Source organism: Heterodontus francisci, unplaced genomic scaffold, assembly GCF_036365525.1.
Source record: "Heterodontus francisci isolate sHetFra1 unplaced genomic scaffold, sHetFra1.hap1 HAP1_SCAFFOLD_101_1, whole genome shotgun sequence".
Classification (NCBI taxonomy): Eukaryota; Metazoa; Chordata; class Chondrichthyes; order Heterodontiformes; family Heterodontidae; genus Heterodontus; species Heterodontus francisci.
Genome location: NW_027141025.1, coordinates 4,734,257 through 4,757,986, shown reverse-complemented (window position 1 = coordinate 4,757,986; position 23,730 = coordinate 4,734,257). Strand labels below are relative to the sequence as shown.

At 41.3% G+C, this 23,730-nt stretch overlaps 1 protein-coding gene across 1 annotated transcript; it reads left to right on the top strand.

The window, feature by feature from the left end:
• The first annotated feature begins 1,067 nt into the window (after positions 1–1,067).
• On the top strand, positions 1,068–22,855 carry LOC137361866 (deleted in malignant brain tumors 1 protein-like). The gene is made up of 5 exons (XM_068026470.1): positions 1,068–1,110; positions 8,338–8,370; positions 9,224–9,538; positions 21,608–21,916; positions 22,611–22,855. The coding sequence occupies exons 1-5, from the start codon at positions 1,068–1,070 to the stop codon at positions 22,853–22,855; spliced, it is 945 nt and encodes a 314-aa protein (XP_067882571.1).
• The last annotated feature ends 875 nt before the right edge of the window (positions 22,856–23,730 follow it).

The window sequence follows — 23,730 nt, the reverse complement described above, 5'->3', positions numbered from 1 at the left end:
GCGGTGTGTGGCAAGGGATTTGACAGGATGGGGATCCCAGCGCCTCCCCATCGTCCAGTGATTCTGGAGGCAGGAGAGGCCGACAACAGCCTTCTCACCCAATGGAAGACTGAGGATCTTCAGTGGCCAATTAAGGGACAATTATGGGATCATTCCACCGCCGCTGGGATCTTACCAGCAGCGATGTCCTCCACCGTATGGAGAGGCCACCTTGTAAAACGAAGCATTCTCCCTGTGGCCTTGTGGGTGCGGTGGGGCGTTGCCTCCTTCATGGCCAATTTGTGACGCACAGAGCACCCCCACCAGGAACCAGTTCATTCCCCGGGACCTCCCTCCTCCTGCAGCACAAGAAAACCGCCCAGGCCCTCTCGCCGGGGCCTTGCGTACTGGCTCTGGTGACATCGCCTCACCTACCTCTTCTCTGCGGTTCCAGAGATGTGTCTGGGTCCGAGACCTTCTGTAGAACAGGCAGAATAACTAGAAAGGTAGTGAAGAGACATTTCTTCACACTGAGGCTTGTTTAGATCTGGAAAGTATGACCCGAAAGAGTGATGAAATCAGATTCCAGAGGAATTTATAAAGACAATTAAACAAGTGCTTGCAATGGAATAATTTGCAGGGTTACGAGAAAAAGCTACATATGTGACAACAAATTAGACAGCTCTTTCAAAGGGACGACTCTGACTAAAGTAGCCGAATGGCCTTTCCTGTGCATCTATGAATCTATGATCTGGACGCCAGATCAGTGATTCATTTACTTTTCACACTGTCACACGTCATTATCCTCGCAGGATAGGCTGGTAGTTGGAACCTGTGTTCATTTTATCCATTAATGGTCACATTTCGTCTCATTGGTGTATTTTACCAGCTTGTAATTCACGGTTCACACAAGTCAAAATCTATTGGTTATTTGGAAGGAAACATTGGTTTCTGCAGAAACCTCTGTCAAAGAATTAATTTCCACAACAGCCAAAGTTTCAGAAGCTGCTGTAAGGAGCTCTCAGTGTCTGAGAACAGCGTTCGGGTAATGTTCTGTTCTCATCGCTGTACCAAGCGCCAGAACCATGATGCAAACCTTCCTGACCCTGTCTCTGCTGCAGCTTTTGAACTGTAAGTTAAAGATTATTGAATGCATTATGTTATTTACTGATACACTGATTATTATTACAAGATGTATATTATTAATCTAATTATCATCTTGAATACAGAACAAATTCAGGAGATGTAGAAAGTAAATAATGCTTTATACATTTTAATTTTCTTGTGTAGAGTTTAATGAAATTCGGCACTTGTTTATTGCCTTCCACCAGCCGCTCGTACAGAGCAGACAGGCGTTGAAGACCTCATGGGTCTATTTAAGCAGGGTCTGTTAGAAAAAGAGCCACTTCACTGTTAGAATAGAACATGTCAGTGTCTGAGATCAATTTACGGAAAACGGATCTATTTTATTTACAGTTGTCATTCATTGGGATGGTATGAAATGGATAATGTGTAATATAATTTGTAGTAGTTTCATTTACGACAAATTTTGGATTGAACGTTTCAATTTTAAGTTCTTTCAACTCCAAATAGGAATAAACCTCCATTTATATAAAAATGCCTTGCGCTTATATAGCGCAATTTACGACGTCAGGACGTCCCAAAGGGCTTTGCTGTCAATTCGATATTGTTTTGTAGTCTTGTCCATACTGTAATATAGGAAACGTGGCTGCTAATTTACACACAGCAAGCGCCGACAAACAGCAATGTGATAATGACCAGAATACTTTTTTTGTATGTGACAATCTTGATTGAGGGATCAACATTCGCCAGAGCACTGGGAATAATACCCCTGCCCTTCCTCCAAATAATGCACCTGAAAGGGCCGACGGAGCCTCGGTTTAACTTCTCCTCCGATGGAAAGCACTTGGGCAGTGCAGCACACACTCAGTACTGCATTGGAGTGGCAGCCCAGATTCTGTGTTCAAGTCTCTGGAATTAGACTTGAACCCACCATCTCCTGACTCAGAGGCGAGAGTGCTAGCAATTGAGCTATTGCTGACAGTAATATTGTTTTGGTTACAGTAAACGAGTTTGGAATATTCTACATCTAATTAACAGGTATTTTAAATTCCCAGTTGAATTTGTATCGAACACAAAGACTGCGGGAGTTTGTTTTATATTTCCCCCTGTGTTTCTTATACTGACACAGCCAGCTGGAATTGAAATTCTAATCTGATTATTTAAAGCGAGTCTGATAGAAGTAGAGCGCCGTCTTTGTTTGAATAGAGTGTATCAGAGTCAGGTGTAAGTTATCTCACTGAGTGCAGATCACCAGTCAAAACTACATCTACTGCCACCATGAACCGCCACACACATTTCTGAAACAGATGTTTCTCAACACAAGTGTTGTCTGCTCTCCTAGTGATACAGTTCATGAAACTAAATATTTTAAAATAATTTGTTCAATGTTGAAGTGTTACCTTCAATCTATAATAACCACTCAACTGGAGGTGGAACCAATATTTTTCAATTCGTTTTCATGAATATGTATAATTATCAAGAGCACTCTGCAAAAAATGATGTTACTAAAAGTTCCTAAATCGTTGGGGAATTTGCTCTGTATTATTGATCAGTTAGTGATGATCTTCAAAACTAGTATCTTTTATATTAAATTAATTATTCTATTGCCTCCATTTTTTTGTACAGTGCCTGAAGATAGTTAAGTTTTCCCAATCACATATTTTCACACAGTGTCATGTTGTGTGTAAAGAGTTAGCGATATTGTTCTTTATGGTTGTTCCAACGGCTCGATATTTGTTGTTTTATTCCATTGATGATTCCATTCTGTTTCTCACTATTTCCCGTGTGTGTTTGGTTACATTTATTAATCTCTGTCTGTTACAAACTTTATTGGTTTACTGACAGGCCAGCTTAGTCCCAGTGTTATCAGATACTTGATGTGTTTAACGAATTGTATTTCCGTGAATATTAACTAATTGGATCGTAAAAGCCTGTTCTGTGGATTATTTAAAGAAAATTGTATTCAAGCCACAGAAAAGATAAACAATGAATTGCACATGACTCCCTGTATCCGTTTCTCCAATCGCTAGTTGCTCAGAATCATTTTTAAAAAGCAGGCATGCTTTATGACAAAAAACACTGTGATTCATTGCTATCATATGAAGCGAATATTGAAATAGTTTATCTCATTTGTAGAATTCACGTTGAATACGAATCTTGGGCTGTTGGTTTGATTTTACATTCCATCAATATTAAATAGGGAACAATTATCCATTCTTTCGCAATCAAAAAACATTGTTTTTATAATATCTTGCATCTTATTAACACGTCTTCTAAATTCCCAGGTGGGACATGTGCAGAATTTTGATTTAAATGCAATATTGAAAACAAATATCGTGGCAATTTGTGTTATTTGGTCCTCTGCGGCACTTGTACCGACACAACTGACTGAAGTTGAAATTCTAAGCAGATTATTTAAACACAGCAATCTAGCAGTAGAAAGTGATCACAGTGAGAATAGAAGGTCTCGGGGTTTGGGTTCGATGGTAATGCAGGGATTATAGAACAGCAGTCAAAGCTAAATCTACTGCTGACTGAAGCCACACGGGCATTTCTTTCCCAGTTATTTCACAGTAGAAGTGCTGTCTGACCCTGTGTGATATATTGAATGGAACTGAAATAATGTAAATAGTTTGTTCCACGTTCGAGTGTTGTACATGATCTATAAATATTGTATAATATATAAACTAGAGGCAGAACTAATATTATTTCAATTAGCATTCATTATTACTGTAATTGTGAAGTGCCTCTCCAAAAGATAATGTTACTGAATATTCCAAAATCTCCGGAAGATTTTCCATTTGTTATTGTTGACTTAATGATGACCTTGAACTTTAGAACTTTGTATTACAAATTCTCAACTTATTTCACATATCGTATGTACAGCGTCAAGTAATAATTAATGTGACAAAGTCTCCTTCCACATGCTCCTTTTATGTAAAGCATCGTGAAGTGTTTAATGAGATATCATGAATAGTCTCCTTCCACCTGCTCGATAATTTTGCGCAGATTTTCGGTCGATGATTCGATTCAGTTTCTCACTGTTTAAAGTGCGGGTTTGGTTACATTTGTTTATGTCTATCGACAGCAAATGCTGATTCACGACAGGGAAACGCTCCCTTAATGTTATTACAGACTTCCATGATTAATTTTCTTTTGGTTTTGTAAAAGGGATTGCATTCAAAAATACTGATTTTTAAGGTAATTTAAGAATATTTTCTGCAAGCCAAAGAACAGAGAGAGAGTATGAAATCTATCTGACTCCCTGAAACTTTTTTTTAGCTATTGGCCCCAGATCAAAATCAATTTCTGGGGAATGTGCATATTTATTTTGATTTGTCATTTATTGAAATCGTACAAGTGAATATTGAAACAGTTTCCTTAATTTATAAATTTGTCATTGAATACATTCTGTCCTGTTTGATTTTAAGTTCATCAAATTCAAATAAGGAACTGTTATCCATTTTTTTCGCCAACAGCAAAAACGAATCTAATATTTGTCATCTAATTAATATTTAATTGCATTTCCAGAGATAATTTGAGTTAAATTTTGTTTTATTACCAAAATCGAACAGAAATGCGGCAAGAGTTGGTTTTATATTGTTTCCTATGGCTCTCGTACGCACGCAGCAGACTGGAGTTAAAATTCTAATCAGACGTTTAAAACGGAGACTTCTGGAAGTAGAAAGTAGTCAGTGTTACAATCGAGTGTATGGGAGTCAGAACTGTAGAATACCGGGATCTGCATCCAGTTGACTCATCCCACATTGAGATTTCTGTCCCCGGAATTTCTCAGTGAAGTGCCATGTGCTGGAGAGAATTAGATTAAATAGTTTGTCCAGCATTTGGAATATTCAGAAAGGGCAATAAATATTGTATAATATATTAGCTGGAGGTGGAATCCATATTGCTTCATTTGTTCTGATTATTAATAGAGTTATCAATTACACCCTCCAAAAATTATGCTCCTGGTTTCGAGGGATTTGGCCTATGAAAAATATTATTTCATCACCGACAATCTTCAAAACTCTGTCTTTTGACATTAAATCATGATTTCGATTTCATACATTTATATTCACGGTGTTGTGTAATAATTAGTGTTTCTCAGTCTCTTTCTACATGATTCATACATTTGATGTACTATTTAATATCCAGACGTATTTCTGAATCTCTTTCCACATGTCCCATACTTTATATATGGTGCGATGCAGTGTTTAATGAAAGATCCGGAGTTGTTTCCCAATCTCTGGGAAAAGGTGGGAAAGTTGATCTGGGGCAGTAGATCATCCATGATCGTATTGAACGGCGGAGTAGTCTGGGTAGGCAGCATGGCCTAATCCTAGTCCTATTAAATTCTTTAATGTCCTTCTACATGTGCCATACTCTGGTCACCTTGTGGAACAAATTCTGAATTTATTTGCATATAGAAATTCAACAGAGAGTGCACAGAACAATTTTTCTCGATACTGTAAATGTTCGATGCGTGTTTGGTTATTTCGAACCGTGGTAACGTTTCTTCAGACACTAGTTGATGTGTTATGGAGATAGATGGCTAAACGTTACTGATAATAGTATTGGCACACAGAATCCGGATTGTTTGATATGACTTCCTTCTGTCCAGTGCTTTGCTTGTGAGTGTAAGCTACAATAACTGTAATTCTATCAATTAATTTGCTTCTGAAATCCACAAGACCTCAATTAATTGTGGAAGTAGTTCAAATTGGACTTAAAATAGTTTGATATAATATAATTATTTTGATTATTGACCCATCTAATAATCCGCCGTTCGAAGCATGTACTCATAAACTCTCTGCATTGACTGCATTTTGTATCCCCTAAACCACCGCTGTCCCTGGTTTTGTAACTCATTCAAGAGTTTAAATTTTGGGCTTTGAATATCCCACGTTTGTCCCATTTCTGTTCACCTCCTTTGAGCTAATTGTTATTTATAATTAATATTTCTATATTACTGTTTGTAGTAATACGGTACCATAGTAATTTAACAGATGTATAAATTGTTAAAATAACTTAACAGTTTTGCACCAAACCCATTAGTCTAAACATCAGGAAGGTAATGGTGCGAACACTGAAATCTAAGGCGTTGGGATCCGGGAGTCAGTGACAGCGGGACTGTCCATGCCAGGAGAACAGCAGCAGAGTTTTAGATCAGCTGAAGTTTACCTAGGGTAGGAGGCCGACCAGAAGAGTGTTGGAATAGTGAGTATATCCTCTGCATATATCGGAGATTTGAAAAACGGTACACAGAAATGCATTCAAACTATTTCAAGAACAATAATGAGAGCAGTTAGAAACTGCGAGGAAGGATCTGAGAGCAAAATGGAGGAATCAGCAGAAATGAGGAGTCGTGCAGATAAATGGAAACATAGTAATGATTGAGAAAGGGGATTGACTGAACATTTCTCTGAGACAGTAAGAGATAAACTGGCCGAATAGACAAGTATGGGTATCTCGGTTTTAATTGTTTAAATACATTTTCGCGATATGAGTTAGCTGGCCAGGCAGAATTTACTGAACAACCCTACTTAGCCAGACAGGATGGCGGGGTGTTTTCTTGAACCACTGTCGTCATGTTGGCGATATTGTCCTCCACCCATGTATTGTCTATCCCTAGTTTCCCTAACAGGGTGTTCGTGGGCTTTCTCCTTGAACCACTGGATTATCTGGAGAAAAAAAATCCCACGTGACATGGATGGTTGCAGGCTGAAATGATAAATGCATGAAGAGTAGGGGAAATGAATGAGTGGATTGAAGAGGATTCACGGACTCTACAGAAACACTGAGACTGGAACCGTTTTTCAGTAAATACTGAAAGATTATTCCCCCTCGTCTGTCATTGGGCCACTGGAAAAGGGGAATTTGTGGGAACTGACAATTACCAGGGAAAGTTGGTAGGAATGCTAAGGCTTCAGGACTGGGAGGAAGTCACACAGTATTTACATTACAGAATTAGGATCATAAAGAGACCAGTGAGATTGTAGTTGGGAAACAGTAACGCATTCAAGATTGCTCGGTCAGCACAGCTGAGGACAGGAATCGGTGTCCTGTTGTCCATAATATATCACCAGAGTATACAAAGAGACAATGATCCATGGGAGATATATTTTCACCAGGGAGTTGGGGCGCAGGTCAACACACTGTCTCTAGTATATAATATTGTGAATAGAAAATCACCTGGAGATCTGTGAGACACATTGTGATCAGGGGGATTGGGATCAGGTCAACACAGCATCTGTAGTATATAATGTTGAGAATAGATAAACACCTGGAGATCTGTGAGACACATTGTGATCAGGGGGATTGCGTACAGGTCAACAGACTGACTGAATTTTTGAAAAGCAGAAACGCTTAACCAGTAAAAGGGAGGAACATTGATCGAACATCATTAACGGATAAACGAATCGGGCACATCAGCGAGGGCAGGTGACAAGACAATCAGAACAGCAGGAGCTTAGTAAGAAACAGTCAGCACGGAGTCAGCAGGCTGACAGACCGTTCATCTTGTTTTGTTCCGTTTGAGAAAGCTATATAATTTATTCAACGACAGAATAGCCCAATTACACGTTTACAGAAACTTTGAAAGTTACAGGTGGAAGAATTTGCAGTAAATTAAAAGGCATTGAAATTGACCACAGGATCGGAAAATCTTTAATTTATGATGCCATCCCTTCTCGAACTTTCGATCGGAAAGCTGAATTCACTGACAGTGCCATCACCAGCGGGTTTAAAAGGGTATCCATCACCACCCGCTTCTCAGGGTATCTACATACGGGTCATCAATGATCAGAGCACCATCAGCACAAATTTACAGAGCGATTGGGAATGGGAGTGGGACTAATTAGACAGCTCTTACGAAGAGACAGCATCGGCACCATGGGCGGAATGGCGTCCCTCTGTGCTGTTTCATTGGAAGATTCTATAAGGGAGAGCACCATCACCATCGCCTTCTCAGAGCACCTTCACACTGGTAATACATGCAGCCCACCCACCGTCAGCACAAGGAGAGAGTGTATCCGGATGTCAGTGTGTGTATATGTGAAAACAATTCTGGATATATTTTATCCCATTACCAATATTAATGTTGGGCAGAAACTGTATTTTCTGTTTTAAGGAATGAAATCACAGATCCCGATATAATTTCTTCTGCAAGGCACGGGAATAATGACCCTGCAGTTAGTTGTATTTGTGTTTTTTCTTTCTGACAGTTTCATTCATTTCTTGCCCTAGTGAACTCTAATTGTTAACTTCTCATTTCAGGCAGACCTGGGAACAGTAAGGCTGACCCGTCAGGTAATCGCCCTTTATTTTCACACTATCTGCTTTCTCTCTGCTCTAATCCATCCCATTAAATATGAAGCTTGGGCGAAAATCTCAGCATTTTCTTTGATCACGGATTAACCCGCTGCCCAGTTGAGAGTCAGAAAGAGAGGGTGTCCCTCATACTGTGACTGAAGATCTTTAATTTTAGCTGACAGATGACTGCTGCCTTCATGCAGAGGGACAATAACTGAGGGTCTCTGAAGAGCAGAGTGTGAACGATCAGCTCCACTGACACTGCTGCCGGTCCAAAGGTCCAGCTAACCAATCTGCACTGACATCAAGATCACATCACCATCCAGCCCTGTCTTCATTGGCTGTACTGGGTGCGGGTGCAATTTCCTCTGCTCTTTCCTGGTGCTGGGATCTCACTGTGTTCGTCCAATGAGTTCTGAGCGCGTGAACATGTGATCATTACAGCCACGCCCATCTCCCCACTTCTGCAGGTTCGAACTATTCTGAGCCTGTCCCCACTCAGTTCTCATTGGAGCCGCTGTGTTGATGGGGATATCCGGCTGTCTCCCGATTCCCTGCTCGTTTTCACCGTGTGTTAGTATTTCCCTTCCCTTTTTTCGTATGTAATATATACTCCGATTTTTATTAGTGCTCTGAGTGCAGACTGATATTCCTGTCAATTAATACCTGGTGAATGGGGAGGGTCTGTGCACTGGGAACCTGCGGGTTTAACACACGAGAACCGCTTGATATTTCTGATATTTTAAAGAGACGGAGAAGCTGAGACTGGTGAATGGGGAGGGTCCGGGCGCTGGGAACCTGTGGGTTTAACACACTATAACTGCTTGATGATATTTCTGATATTTTACAGAGATGGTGAAGTTGAGACTGGTGAATGGGGGCAGTCGGTGCGCTGGGAGAGTGGAGATTCACTACAGGGGGCAGTGGGGGACTGTGAATGACTATCTCTGGGACCTGCCGGATGCTGCTGTTGTGTGTCGGGAGCTGGGCTGCGGGACCGCGGTCTCTGCACCGGGCCAGGCTCACTTTGGGGAAGGGTCCGGACCCATTGTGACGTTCTTTGTCGAGTGTGGCGGGACCGAGGCCGCTCTGCGGGACTGTAAGTCAGCTCAATGGGATCACTATCCCTACCCACACTCCAACGATGCCGGCGTCATCTGCTCAGGTAAAAATCTTTCTCAGTCTCTCATCTCCCGCCGTGGCTGATAGATTCTGTGAAGAAGTGAAAGTAAAACAATCCGGGACGGTCCATACCCGGAAAGTCAGATGATAATAATTCCAGTAATCTCTGGTTAGAATTAATGTTAATATTAGGATCACTGTTTAAAATTATATCATTAGTATTATATTTAATAAACATTGTCCACCGGGAGCAGCCAATACCTGATACTCAGCACATTTACAATGCAGACAGTGCAGTTTCCATTGAGATTATCCCTAGATCCGCAGTGAATGATCTGAATGGCTGGAAATGTCACAATCTCAATCCAACTCTCCATTCATCAACCCAGCAGCCGCTGCCGGGCATGTACTGTCAGCCCGGCTGTCCACCTGCAATGATCGCTTGGCCTCAGATCTGATATACCACACAGATTGTGAAGCTGAGACTGGGGAGCAGGGAAGGGAGGGAGGGAGGGAGGTTCCTCAGCCTCGGGGAGCTGAAGTAATGGGTCCGCAGTTATTGTGGGAATCACAAAGATAACTGCTCTGTAAGATCCCGCAGCTGCCTGCGCATTGCCATTTACATTTTGGCTAATATTGAGAAAGTTTAATGCACAGAATATTAAACAAAAGAGATAACATAGTTTAGGAAGCAGTTGCAACGATTAAACTCAACACCATTGAACTATTGGAAGAAAAGCGCCGAGTTTTCCTGAAATCCTGACCAGTTACTGTCAGGAGGATAGTGATCGACTTCAAGAAGACAAAGAGAGGCTGGTGAAATGGACGGACAGGTGGCAGATGAAATTTGATTCAGAGAAGTGGGAACTTCTACATTCTGGTTGGAACAAGGAGGAGAGGCAATATCACAGAATCACTGAACTGTTACAGTGCAGAAGGGGGTTATTCGGTCCATCATGTCTGCATGGGCCCTCTGAAAGAGAAATTCACTCAGTTCCATTCCCCTGCCTTCTCTCCATAACTCTGCATATTCTTCCTTTTCATATACTGTCTAATTCCCTTTTGAATGCTTCAATTGAACCTGCCTCACCACGTTCTCAGCCAGACATTCCAGATATTAAATACTTCCTGCATGAAAAAAGATTTTCCTCATGTCACTTTCGCTTTTTTTACCAAATGCATTAAATCTGTAACCTCTCCTTCTGGGTCCTTTCACCAGTGGAAACAATTTATCTCTATCTATTCTGTCCAGGACCCTCAGTGTTTTGAATATATCTATCAAATCACCTCTCAGCCTTCTCTTCTCCAAGGAAAACAGTCCTAACTTCTCCAATCTATCTTGATAACTGAAATTCCTCATCACTGGAACCATTCTCATGAAACGTTTCTGTATTCTCTCCAATGCCCTCACATCTTTCCTCAAGTGCGGCGCCCAGAACTGGATGCAATACTCCAGCTGATGCCGAAGTAGTGTCTCATACAAGTTCAACTTAATTCCTTGCTCTTGCACTCTATGCACCTATTAATAAAGCCCAGGGCCGTGTATGCTTTATTTAACGCTCTCTCAACCTAGCCTGCCACCGTCAATGACTTATGCACTATTAAACCAAGGTCCCTCTGCTCCTGTAACCCCTTCAGAATTGAACCCTTCATTTGATATTTTATCTTCATGTCAGTCCGACCAAAATGAATCACTTCACATTTCTCTGCATTGAACTTCATCCGCCAACTGCCTGCCCATTCCACCAAATTGTCAATGTCCTTTTGAAGATCTGTACTATCCTCCTCACAGTTCACGATGCTTCCAAGTTTTGTATCATCTGCAAACTTTGAAATTGTGCCCTGTACACCAAGGTTTAGTTCATTTATATATATATAGACAGGGACCTGAAGATTGAAGGATCCATGGCATTTAGGAAGGGCAGGAAGCTAGGAATAGGTGGAGGGGTAGCTCTGTTAATTAATGATGGTATTAGCGCAATGGTGAGGGATGATCTAAGTTCAGGAGACCAGGATGTAGAAGCTGTTCGGGTAGAGATGAAAAATCATTAAGGCAAGAATTTGCTTGTCAGAAGTGGTGTACAGACCACCTGACATTAACCACACTGTGGGGCGGGTTATAAATGAAGAAATGAATGGCAGCCTGTCTGAACGGTACAGTGATAATTAGGGGCGGAGTTTCGCCTAAATTTAGACTGGAAAAGTCAGATGGGCAGAGATAGCCTAGATGAGGAATGCATAGAATATTTTCGGGATAATTTCTTGGAACAATACCTTGTGGAGCCAACCAGAGAGTAGGATATACGAGACCTGGTATTGTGCAATGAGGTAGGAATAATTAATGACCTCACAGTTAAGGTGCCCCTAGGGAGCAGCGATCATGATATGTTTGAATTTTACATTCAGTTTGAGGGAGAGTAGAGTGGGTCCAAGACTAATATTTTAAACTTAAATGAGGGCAATTATGAGGACATGAATGCAGAGCTAGCTAAAGTGAATTGGCAAATCAGGTTGCGGGATAGGTCAATAGATTTTCAGTGGCAGACATTTAAGGGAATATTTCAGATTACACAATTTCTTATATTTCAACGAGAAAGAAACATTCCAAGAGTGGGTCCCACCATCCGTGGTTAAGTAAAACAGCCAAAGGTCGTATCAAACTTAAAGAAAAAGCTTGTAATTGCGCAAAGATGGGAGGCAGGTCAAAAGATTGGATAAAATATTTTTAAAAAACAAAGGATGACAAAAATATTGATAAGTCAGGTAGCATTAGAGGACGAGAGAAGGCTAGATAGATATATAAGGACAGATAGTAAGAGTTTATATATATATATATACATTTTAAAAAAAAGAAAAGAGGTAATAAAGTGAGCGTTAAACTTATCAAATGTGAGTCTGGGGAGTTAATAATGGAAAATAAGGAGATGACAGATGAATTGAACAGATATTTGGCATGGGTCTTCACTATTGAGTACAAAAGTAACATCCCAGTTTTAGCTGTAAGTCGGGAAATGGAAGGGACGGAGGACTCTGGAAAATTGCAAACACCAGGGAAAAGGTACTGAGCAAATTGTTGGAGCTGCAGGCTGACAAGTCCCCGGGACCCGATGGACTTCATCCTCGGGTGTTAGAAGAAGTGGCAAGTGAGGTAGTTGATGCGTTAATTTTAATTTTCCATCATTCCCTAAATTCGGGGAAGGTTAATTTAGATTGGAAAATAGCGAATGCAACTCCTTTAGACAGAAAGGGAGGGAAACAGCAAGCAAGAAACTATAGGCCAATTAGTTTAACACCTGCCTTAGGGAAAATGTTACAAGCTATTATTAAAGATGTTATCGCAGGGAATTTAGAAACATTCAAGGTAATCAGGCATAGTCAACATGGATTTGTGAAAGGCAGATCATGTTTAACCAATTGATTGGAGTTCTTTGAGGGAGTTACATGTGCTGTTGGTAAAGGGGAACTGGTCGATGTATTGTACTTAGATTTCCAGAAGGCATTTGAGAAGGTGCCACATCAAAGGCTATTGCAGAAAATAAAGGTTCATGGTGTAGGGGGTAACGTATTAACATGGATGGAAGATTGGTTCGTTCACAGGAAACAGAGAGTAGGCATAAATGGGTCATTTTTTTGGTTGACAAGAAGTAACGAGTGGTGTGCCATAGGGATCTGTGCTGGGGCCTCAACGTTTCACAATTTATAGAAATGACTTAGATGCAGGGACCGACGGTATGCTTGCTAAATTTGCTAATGACACAAAGATAGGTAAGAATATAACTTGAGAAGAGGACATAAGGAGTCTGCAAAGGGATATAGATAGGTTAAGTGAGTGGGCAAAGACCTGGCAAATGGATTATAATGTAGGAAACTGGGAAATTGTCCACTTTGGGAGTATGAATAGAAGGGAAGCATATTATCTAAATGGTGAGAGATTGCAGAGCTCTGAGATACAGAGAGATATGGGCGTCTTAGTGTCTGAAATGCAAAACGTTAGTATGCAGGAACAACAAGTAATTAAAAAAGCTAGGAAAATGTCATCATTTATCGCGAGTGGAATTGAATACAAAAGTAGGGAGGCTATGCTTCAGAGACACAGTGTATTGGTGAGACCACATCTGGAATATTGTGTACCATACTTGTCTCCTTATTTAAGGACTGATGTAAATGCGTTGGAGGCAGTACAGAGAAGGTTTACTCGACTAATATCTGGAATGGGTGACCTGCTATGCGAGGAAAGATTTGACAGGCTAGGCTTGCTTCCGCTGGAATTTACAAGAGGAAGAGGCGACATGATTGTAGCATTTAATATCCTGAAAGGTCTTGACAGGGTGGTTGTGGAAAATATGTTTCCCCTTGTGGGAGAAGCTAGAACTAGGGGTCACTGTTTAAAAATAAGCGTCGCCCATTTAAGACAGAGATGAGGAGAATTTTTTTCTCAGTGGGTTATGACTCTTTGGAATTCTCTTCCTCAAAAGGCAGTGGAAGCAGAGTGTTTGAATTTTTTTAAGGCAGAGGTAGGTAGATTCTTGATAACCAAGGGGGTGTAAGGTTATCGGGGGTCAGTGGAAGTGTGGAGTAATCAGTTCAGCCATGAACGTATTGAATGGTGGAGCAGGCTCGACGAGTCGAGTGTCCACCTCCTGCTCCTAATTTGTATGTTCATACGTATGTTCTTATTAACAGGGTATATCTGATACATCCTCTTTATTAATTTAAACCCCTCCACTATCTGAATTACCTCCACTGTAACCATTGCCCGGGGTGCATCTTCTTCCTTGGCAAAGACAGGCGCAGAGAATTTAGATTTTACCTGAACTATACCCGCTACCTCCATATGTAAATCCTCTTTCTGATCCCTCATCGACCCCACTCCTCCTTTTACCACCCCTTTACTATTTCTCTGTCTATAGAATACTTTGGGATTTCTTTTAATGCTTGCTGCCAGTCTCTTTTCAAGGGTACAATTAGAAAGTGGCTGCAGCCAACAGTCACCTGGGAGTATTTTTGATCAAATCGTTGAAGGTAGCAGGGCAGGTTGAGAAATTGGTTAATATTCAATGGGATGTTGGCCTTTTTAAGTGGCGGTATAGTGTAAAAAAGTAAGGAAGTTATTATGAACTTTTGTGGAACACTGGCTTCACCTCAACTGGCGTATTGTGTACAATTCAGGGCACGGCACATTAGAAGAATGTGAATGCTCTAGAATGGGTGCAGAAAGGATTTACAAGGAAGGTTCAAGGGATGAAAGACTTCAGTTACAATGATAGTTTGGAGAAACTGTGGTCGCTCTCCTGAGAACAGAGAAGGCTGCGTGGAAATTTGATAGAGGTGTTCAAAATCATGAGGGGAATAGACAGAGTAGATAGAGAGAAAGTGTTCCTCTTGGCAGAAAGGTCAATAACCAGAGAACACTGTTATAAGGTGGATGGGATAAGAACCAACGTTGACATGAGGAATACGTTATTTGCACAGCGAGTGGTTAGGATCTTCTGGAATGTTCTACCTGCGAGTCTGATGGAGACAGATTCAATTGTGGCTTTCAATATGGAATTGGACAAGCACCTGAAGAGAAAATCTTTGCATGGCTATGGGGAAAGGGCAGAAGCATAGGACCAGCTGAGGAGCTCTTGCTGATAACCAGCATGGACACAACGGGCTGAATGTCCTCCTTCTGTGTTGTAAACATTCTATGATTATATGCTGACTGTTGCATCTTGCTGGTCAGAAGCTGTCTGTCCAGTATTTAAACCGAAAACTGTGAATGTGGTTTCAAGGTAATTAATTGCATACTTTGAAGGGTGATCATGACAGACTGTAGAAAACTGGCTGCAAAACAGTCAACAAAGTGTGGGTTAAAGGTAGTTATTCAGACTGGCAAAAGGTGAGAAGTAGTGCGTGACAATCCATGCCAATGAGCTACTGCTGTGCAAATGCTTTCTATTTCTCGGTCCATTCCTAAATTTACAGTGCACAACATTAAGAAGCGGCTGAGCACACTGCACATAACAAAGATTCGGGGCCCGATAACACTCCAGCTGCAGTGCTGAAGATCAGTGCTCTAAAACTAGCAACAACTGGAGCCTAGCTGATCCAGTACAGTTACAGCACTAGGATCCAACTGATACGGTGGAAAATTGCCCAGTTGCATACTGCCTGGAAAAGCAGGGAAACACTGACCAGTTCGCACCCAATCAACCGACTCCAATCAACAGCAAATCTTTCCTTGTGCTGGGTATGACTCCCCTTTCAACGTATCTCTCTGAAAATAATCCTCAATGTTTTTGTATTTTCTGTAGCTTTGTTAACCCGTATTGCTGTTGTATTCATTTTTCTATCTGTATCCCTGAATCCCATTGCTCCTCGACACAATTTAGATTATCATTGTCCAAGGAAAATGTGTTCTCAGTCTTCCTACCCTAATCTGTAAGTGTACATTTATCTGCATTAGAATTCATTTACAATTTCGTTAACGTCATGTATTTTATCACAATTTGCCTTAGTATTAACTATTGTCCCAAGTGCATGTCATTCATGAATATTGTAATTGTATGTCCCTTTCCTGAGTCGAAATCATTTATGCAAAATATGATCAATAGTACTCCTAGCATCAGTTCTTGTCGCACAATACTTCTTGCACAGTTCTAACTACCCAAAATACTTTTTGTTTGCACACAGCTGAACACTACTGTAGATATGACCTGACCAGGATTTTTTTTTTAGCTGTAGCATCATTTCTAGCCCCTTGTATTCCGTTCCTCTAGATATAAAGCCCAGCATTCCATTTGCTGTTTCTTTTGCTGTCCTTGCCCATGACCCTGAAGTCTATTTTCCGTTTTTTCACCATTTCGAAAATACTGGAACATTTTAAATTCCAAATTGGACACCTCACACTTGCCAATATTGTAATAGTTTTACACAGTCACTTAATCTATTTTTGTTGTTGTTGCAAATGTATGCTTAAAATATGCATGATTACAATATGGTTGATTTTTTTCAATGGCAATATTGAGTATGTCAATTATATACGGCTTTCTGTCCAGCCATCTAAATCATTAATAAATAGTAGAGGTTCCTGTGGGACGGCGCCATCACATCCTGCCCGTTAGATGATCTGCCCATTATCCCTGCTGTCTGTCTCCTGCCACTTAGCTCACGTCCTAAATCGTCAATAATTTGCCCTAAATCCTATGAGCTGCAACTTTAGCCAACAATCAGTTATGAGGGATTTTGTTGTTTGCTTTCCGGAAGTCCATCTGAATAACATCCATTGAGCTTCCCCTACCCTCTACTTTAGTTACCTCCACAAAACAATTGATCAGGTTCATCAGGCATGATCTACCTTTTACAAATGCATGTTGCCTATCTCTGATTGGCTGCAACTTTTCAAGGTGATCAGACACTCCATCTTGAAATGTACACTCTAGTAATTCCCTGACAACAGCTGTTAGGCGAACCAATCTATAATTCCCTCGATTCCCTCGCTAACCTTCTTTAAATAGCCGTGTGACAATTGCAATTTTCTAATTATTGACCCAGCAGTTTGCTCTCTATCATTAACAAAGTGATGGAAGGTGTTGTTTACAGCGCTATCAAGCATTACTTACCAATAAACTACTCACTGATGCTCAGTTTGGGTTTGTCAGCGCACTCAGCTTCAGGCCTCATTACACCCTTTGTCCAAAAATGGAAAAAGGAGCTGAATTCCAGAAGTGAGATGAAAGTGACTGTCCTCGACATCAAGGCAGCATTTAGCCAACTGTGGCAACAAGGAACCTTAAGAAAAGTGACGTCCATGTCCATACTGATGCAAAGTAATTATGTATAATTTTCGGCATTTCCTTATTTTCATTTATAATATCACCATTGTCATTTTAATGAGGCCACATTGCTCTTACTTGCAACTTATTTTAGAAGTTATTGTAAAAGTTGTGTCGCTCTTGCGATCTATTTTGTCACCCTTTGCTATTCTTTCTACATCTGCCATTCACGAGAATCTGGGCTCTTTTCTCCATTTTTCCATGTTTTTGTTTTCTTTTATGCTGATGATGTTACTATGTCTTGCACGCCAGTCCATAATAGATGAGGTGAGTTTGGAATTGGACCATTCAATGCTGTGGTCATTGAGTTGAGCTTACTTGACGATGGCAGGCTTGTCTCATTCATTGCATCAGGGAAGCTATGGAGATCTAAAAACACCATACTGTCCCCCTAACAGTGGCCTGCTCCTCAGTGGATATCTGGTTGTCTTTCCTCAAGAGCCACACCATCACCTGATCTGCAGCCAACATAACACGACCAGAACAATAGTATGGAATGACTTGCCACGATACAGAGTAGCTGACAAAAAGCACAATGGCATATACCGACCTATCATAGAAAATAATTAACAGACCAATAGCAGCCAGAACAAGAACATGTAATAACCTATCACTAGTAAGATCCTGTCCATATTCCCTTTCTCCACTACATATAAACCGATAACTTCCACTAGTTCCAGTTGTTTCTCCAGACAATGGGCACAGTACACTGCTCAAAATGTCGAGGTCTGCCAGTATTTCTAACAACTCTTTTTTCAAGAAAGCAACTGCTGTTTTAAGAGCAAATTCACGTGGTGAAAAACCGTAAAATTGCCTTACGCAAATGTAGCATCTTTCTGTTTTTCCTCTCCCGGTGGTGCCTATTTATTTTAGATTTCCAACTGTGCTCTACCCCCTCAATCCACTCCCCCACCAGCCTCCCTTCACCCACTAACTAGTTTATGATTCCTGTAACAACCTTATTTATCCTTTATTCTAGGACCCTGATCCCAACCCAGTTCAGGTGAAGCGCATTCCAACAGAACAATTATTTAATATCCCAGTACAAGTGGTGGGTACCATGAAAAGTAGCACCTCTTTCCAACATCAACACCTTCAACCACGTGTTGACCACCCTAATCCTCCCCCACCCACACCCCATACAAATGTGCAAGCCGCTTGTATAATAATCCAGAGATTATAATACTTGAGATCTTCTTTTACAGTTCAGCTCCTGGTACTCTCTGAAAAGAACCTCTTTCCTCATCTTTCCTCTGCTGTTGGTCCTTACATGGTCCACAACGACAGGATATTTCCCCTGCATTCTCGCAATCTGATTTGGGATATCCCTCACTTCGCACAAGTTGGGCGAATACTGTTTGGGAGTCCTAATACCCTAACTATTGAAATACTTAAAAGTATCACATTATGATCCACTCCTCCACCTTTTCCACAGCTTCAACATTCTGGCTGTCCTTCTGACAGTCTTCATCCTTATCCTCACAAATAGCCAGTACATTGTTCCTGTTGGATAGATTCACTTTCTGCATATCCTCGTTCACCAACAAACCTGGATTTCCATTACTGTGCACTATAAGCTGCAACAACCTCATTCGGACCCCGCACCTCTCTACAAGATGTGACTGAAATCTGCAGCAAACTGTCCAATACTCCTCTTGCTGCTGTATGTGTTGGGGTATCTCCAATTCCCCCTCCAGCTTTATGGCCCAGAGCCAGAGAGTTTGCAGGTGGATACATCTACGACGGACATGTTCCCGCGGGATAATTGCGTCATCCACAAAATCTGATATCCAGAAAAAAATAACTGCTCTGCCATAACTTAGTCTGTCTTTATCTCAGAGTTAAAATTATTTGTAGATGCATTTTAGGTTGAAAGCTATTTTACTGGTCAGCTAATGCCGAAACACTGAGCACTCACCAATTAACTTAATACTTATTTGAAACTTATCCACGTCCCCTCATACTCTGACTTGACAATTGCTTCCCCTCTATTTGTCTGGTGTCTGCCTCTCCCAATAGGCTCTGCTGCTGCTGGCTGTGGTGCTGTGTTAAATCAGTGACTCCGCACACTTACTCAAGCTGAACAGACAAAACAAAGCACTTCGTTATAAACCCACGCCATCTGCCACTTAGAAGGACAAGCACAGCAGATGGATGGTAACAGCGCCATTTGCAAGTTCCCCTCCAAGCCGTACACCATCCTGATTTGGAACTATATCAACGTTTCTTCACCGTCGCTGGGTCAAATCCTGGAGCTCCCTTCCTAACAGCACTGTGGGTGTACTGACAGCGCATGCACTGCAGCAGTACAAGAAGGCGGCTCTCCACCATCATTGCAAGGGCAATTCGGGTTGGGTAATAAATGCTTGCCGAGCCAAAAACCTCCACTCCCTGTGAAAGAATTTTAAAAAAGCTCCTTTTCCCCCTCTGCACCGAATACTTTCTCTGAGCAAACTCTAACATCCCACTATGTTCATAATGTATTCAGTTAACATTGCAATCTGTGGTTACACTCTGCCTTACTAGAAGACTAAAAATGGAAACATAGAAAACAGGAGTAGGAGTAGGCTAGTCGGCCCTTCGGGCCTGACAAGCAATTAAAAAAAACATGTTTGATCATCAAATTCAGTACCCTCTTCCGTTTCGTCCCAATACCCCTTGATCCCTTTGGCATTAAGAAAGATATCCATCTCCTTCTTGAAAATATGTAATTATTTGGCCTCCCCTGCCTTCTGTGGTAGAGAATTCCGCAGGTTCACCACCCACTGAGTGAAGACATTTCTCCTCATCTCAGTTCTAAATAGCATACCCCATATCCTGAGACTGTGACACCTGGTTCTGGACTCTCCAGCCATCGGGAACATCTTCCCTGCATCGAGCCTTCCTCGTCCTGTTCGAATTTTATAGGTTTCTATGTGGCTCCATCTCGTTCTTCTAAACTCTGGTGAATATCGGCCCAGTGGAGCCAATCTCTCCTCATACGTAAATCCTGCCATCCTAGAAACCAGCCTAGTAAATCTTCTTTGCACTCTGTCCATGGCAAGGGCATCCTTTCTCAGATGAGGAGACCAAAACTGCACACAGTACTCCAGATGTGGTCTCACCAAGGCCCTGAAGTAAGACATCCCTGTTCCTGCACTCAAACCCACTTGCAATGAAGTCTAATGTTTTATGCCTTTGCAGGCTCATTCAAGTTGCAACAGTTTAGACCGTTTCCAGCTGACAGTAATTACCCCAGATCGGACAAACACAGCTGATTGACTGATGACTGCGAACTTGACTTGCACGATTAACTGCTAACATGAACTGCCTTGCAGCTTTTTTATATTGCAAGTTAAATTCTAAATGTTAAGGCTAGATTTCAGTCTTCCACACTAATTACCAAATTCTACACTTCCCACTCTGTTTATAAAACATGCAGCTAAAGGGACACACAATGCCTAAAACCTTTGACTTAACTCGACCGACCTCAGAACTTGCAGAAGAACATTGCCCAGGCAATCAATTTCAGTTCAAGAAGAAGGTTCTGACAACGGTTTCAATGGCAAATAAATTTGAACAATAACTGCCAGAGATGTCCACATCCCTCATGAAGAAAAGCAGCTCCTAAATGGCCTTGTTTTGTATTTGTTCTCCTGATCTTCTCTAGCGCATCTATCAAACCCCTTAAACATTTTAAACACGTCAACTCGATAAGGTCTAATCATTCTAAACGCAATCTACTGCAAACAAAGTTTGTGCAACTTGTCTTCATAATGTAATGCTTTAAGCATTGTTGTCATTCTAGTGACTCTGTCCAGCACCACCTCCAAAGCCAATGGTTTACGAAGTGCGGTGCCCAAAAGCGACAACAGATACAACAGAAACATCACATCCTTCTGAGTTTTATATTCCAAGACCCAAGAGATAAAGTCCAACAAACGATTAACGTTTGAAAGAAGAGCTGTTAACTTTTGAGTATTCAGCCAACTTCTTAAAGAGGTCCTGTAGTAATTATTGTGAGGAAAGGACACAGACCTGAAACAAAACTCTCTTGTTCTCACCACAGATGCTGCTAGCCCTGCTCAGTATTTCCAGCATTTTCTGTTTCATTTCAGATCTCCAACAGCCGCAGAATTTTACTTTTGTTTTGCTGTAGTAATTCTAATTGTTTTTGATAGATAATTTGTGCAAGGTATGGCTGGATAATCGTGTAGATAAAATTCTACTTTTTTTTTTACCCATTTTCTATTTTGCTGTTTCTATGCAGAGGACGATTTAGAAATTATTTGGATTTGTATTTGTTTCCAATACAGGGAAACCTGAACCTCGATTGGTTGGTGGGATGAACAGATGCTCCGGCCGGGTGGAGGTGCTACATGGAGACCAGTGGGGGACGCTGTGTGGCCTTTACTTTGATATGGAAGACGCCAACGTGGTCTGTGAGCACCTACAGTGTGGGACAGTAAACTCGATCCCGGGAGGAGCTCACTTTGGGAAGGGAACTGGTCCAGTGTGGAAGGAAAATTACAGGTGTCTGGGGAACGAGACGCGATTGTGGGATTGTCCTGTTTCATCCTGGGAACAGTTTAGCTTCTCACATGAAAACGATGCAAGTGTCATCTGTGCGGGTGAGTCATCTCAGTCAATTCTGCTTTCAAGCATCATTGACTATTTCCACAGGTCTCTGATTCACTAGTTTTGCTGATCCCATGCTTCCTTTGTCACTAAGATTCTGAGATGTGTTTGTGGGTTTATTGGTCTGAATTAAATTACAAATGAATCAAAGTTTCACTCCAGTAAACATTTAATACATACAATGACTAGTTGGTAGTACTTCGCGTCATATAGTATCTATTTCCGGGTAAATCTGGGGCATTATTCAAGGGCTATAGAATCAGCAAGATGCTCCCAGGACCACTGCCATGGAATGCAAATGTTGCTCGAGCATTGAAACTGTTATCAATATAGGAAGTTCAAATATGAATGATCATGGAATTCTCTGCAAAGATCAGCTGTTCAATAGAAAACACTGTGAACTTGTTGCAAGATACATATTGTGAGATATATTTTAAGTTCCACCACACCGATTGCAATAAAATGATATTGATAGACGTAATTCGTTATTTCCCCAATGTGCTATGTCTTTTAAAATTTCACAAACATGATGTAAATTTAAATTCTCCCAGTTTCCGGGATTACATTTATCTCTCAGCCAGCACCCTCATATAACAGAATATCTGCTCAGTTATCTGATCACTGTATGTGGGACATTGCTCAATGCAAAAGTGCTCCCACATTTCACAATTTGGAATATAGGTAATAAAAACAGTAAGTGCTGGAAATACTCAGCAGTTCCGGCAGCATCTATGGTGAGAGAAAGAGTATCAACCTTTCAGTTTGTGGATCTTTCATCAGGACTTCGAAATTTAGCAGTTTTTTTAAAGGAAGGGGGAAACAAGGAAAGAATGAAAGGAACGCTCCGTGATGTGGTGAAAGACAGGAGAGATGAAATGGCAAAACGGACAATGCAGAACAAAAATATGTTGGAATGGGCCAAGTAAAAAGCACATTTCTAGAGGAGGTGCAAATTGGAAGGCAAATATCGTCCAATAAAGAAAAAAGGGGGAGGGAATCTGATCTGAAATTGCTGAACTCAGTGTTCATTCTAAAATGCTGTAAAGAGTCCAGTGGAAAGAGGAAGTGCTGTTTCTCAAACTTATGTTATCCTGCATTGGAACTGTGTAGGAGAAAGAGGAGAGAGAGGTCAGAGTGGGAGTGTGGTACACAATGAAAATGACAGGCAACTGGAAGCTGAAGGTAAAGCTTGCAGACTGAACAAAGGTGTTCTGCAAAGTAATCACTCCACTGTGTTTGGTCTGTCAATATAAAGGAGACGCATCATGATCCGTCAACACAGTAAATACAGTATACGAAAGAGTAAGCAGTACAAGTAAATCGTTGTTTCACTTGGAAGCAGTGTTTTGGGGCTTGGATGGTGAGAAAGGTGGAGGTAACAGGGCAGTGGTTGGAACTCCTGCGCTTTCATGGGAAGTTCCTGTGGGAAGGGGTGTTGAGAATGATTGAAGAGAGTATCAGGGTACATTTTCTATATTTAATAAAGAAATAGGAGGCTTATTAAAGCAGGAATATTCTGAACAGATCATACATTTGGAGCATTTGTTTGATGGTTAGCATTGCTGTAACCCTCTCAAGTCGTTTTTGTTGCGAATGCAGTATACTACATTGAAAGAAGTACAAGCAAATCGCAGTGGGCGGGGGGGGGGAATCCTCGGTTGAGGAAAAAGGAAGACACATCAGAAACGCTGTCATGGAAGGCAGCATCATCAGAGCAGATGCGACGGAGACGGAGAAACTGGGAGAATGGAATGGAGTCCTTATAGGAGGTCCTTACAACCACTGTGGCTTTCAGAGCCCT

Excerpts from the sequence above, each read along its gene's own strand:
- LOC137361866 (XM_068026470.1), top strand. The coding sequence starts at position 1,068 with ATGCAAACCTTCCTGACCCTGTCTCTGCTGCAGCTTTTGAACT. Across the intron at positions 1,111-8,337 it reads TCTGCTGCAGCTTTTGAACT|GCAGACCTGGGAACAGTAAG; the intron begins GTAAGTTAAAGA and ends TTCTCATTTCAG. Across the intron at positions 21,917-22,610 it reads AAACGATGCAAGTGTCATCT|GTAATAAAAACAGTAAGTGC; the intron begins GTGCGGGTGAGT and ends TTTGGAATATAG.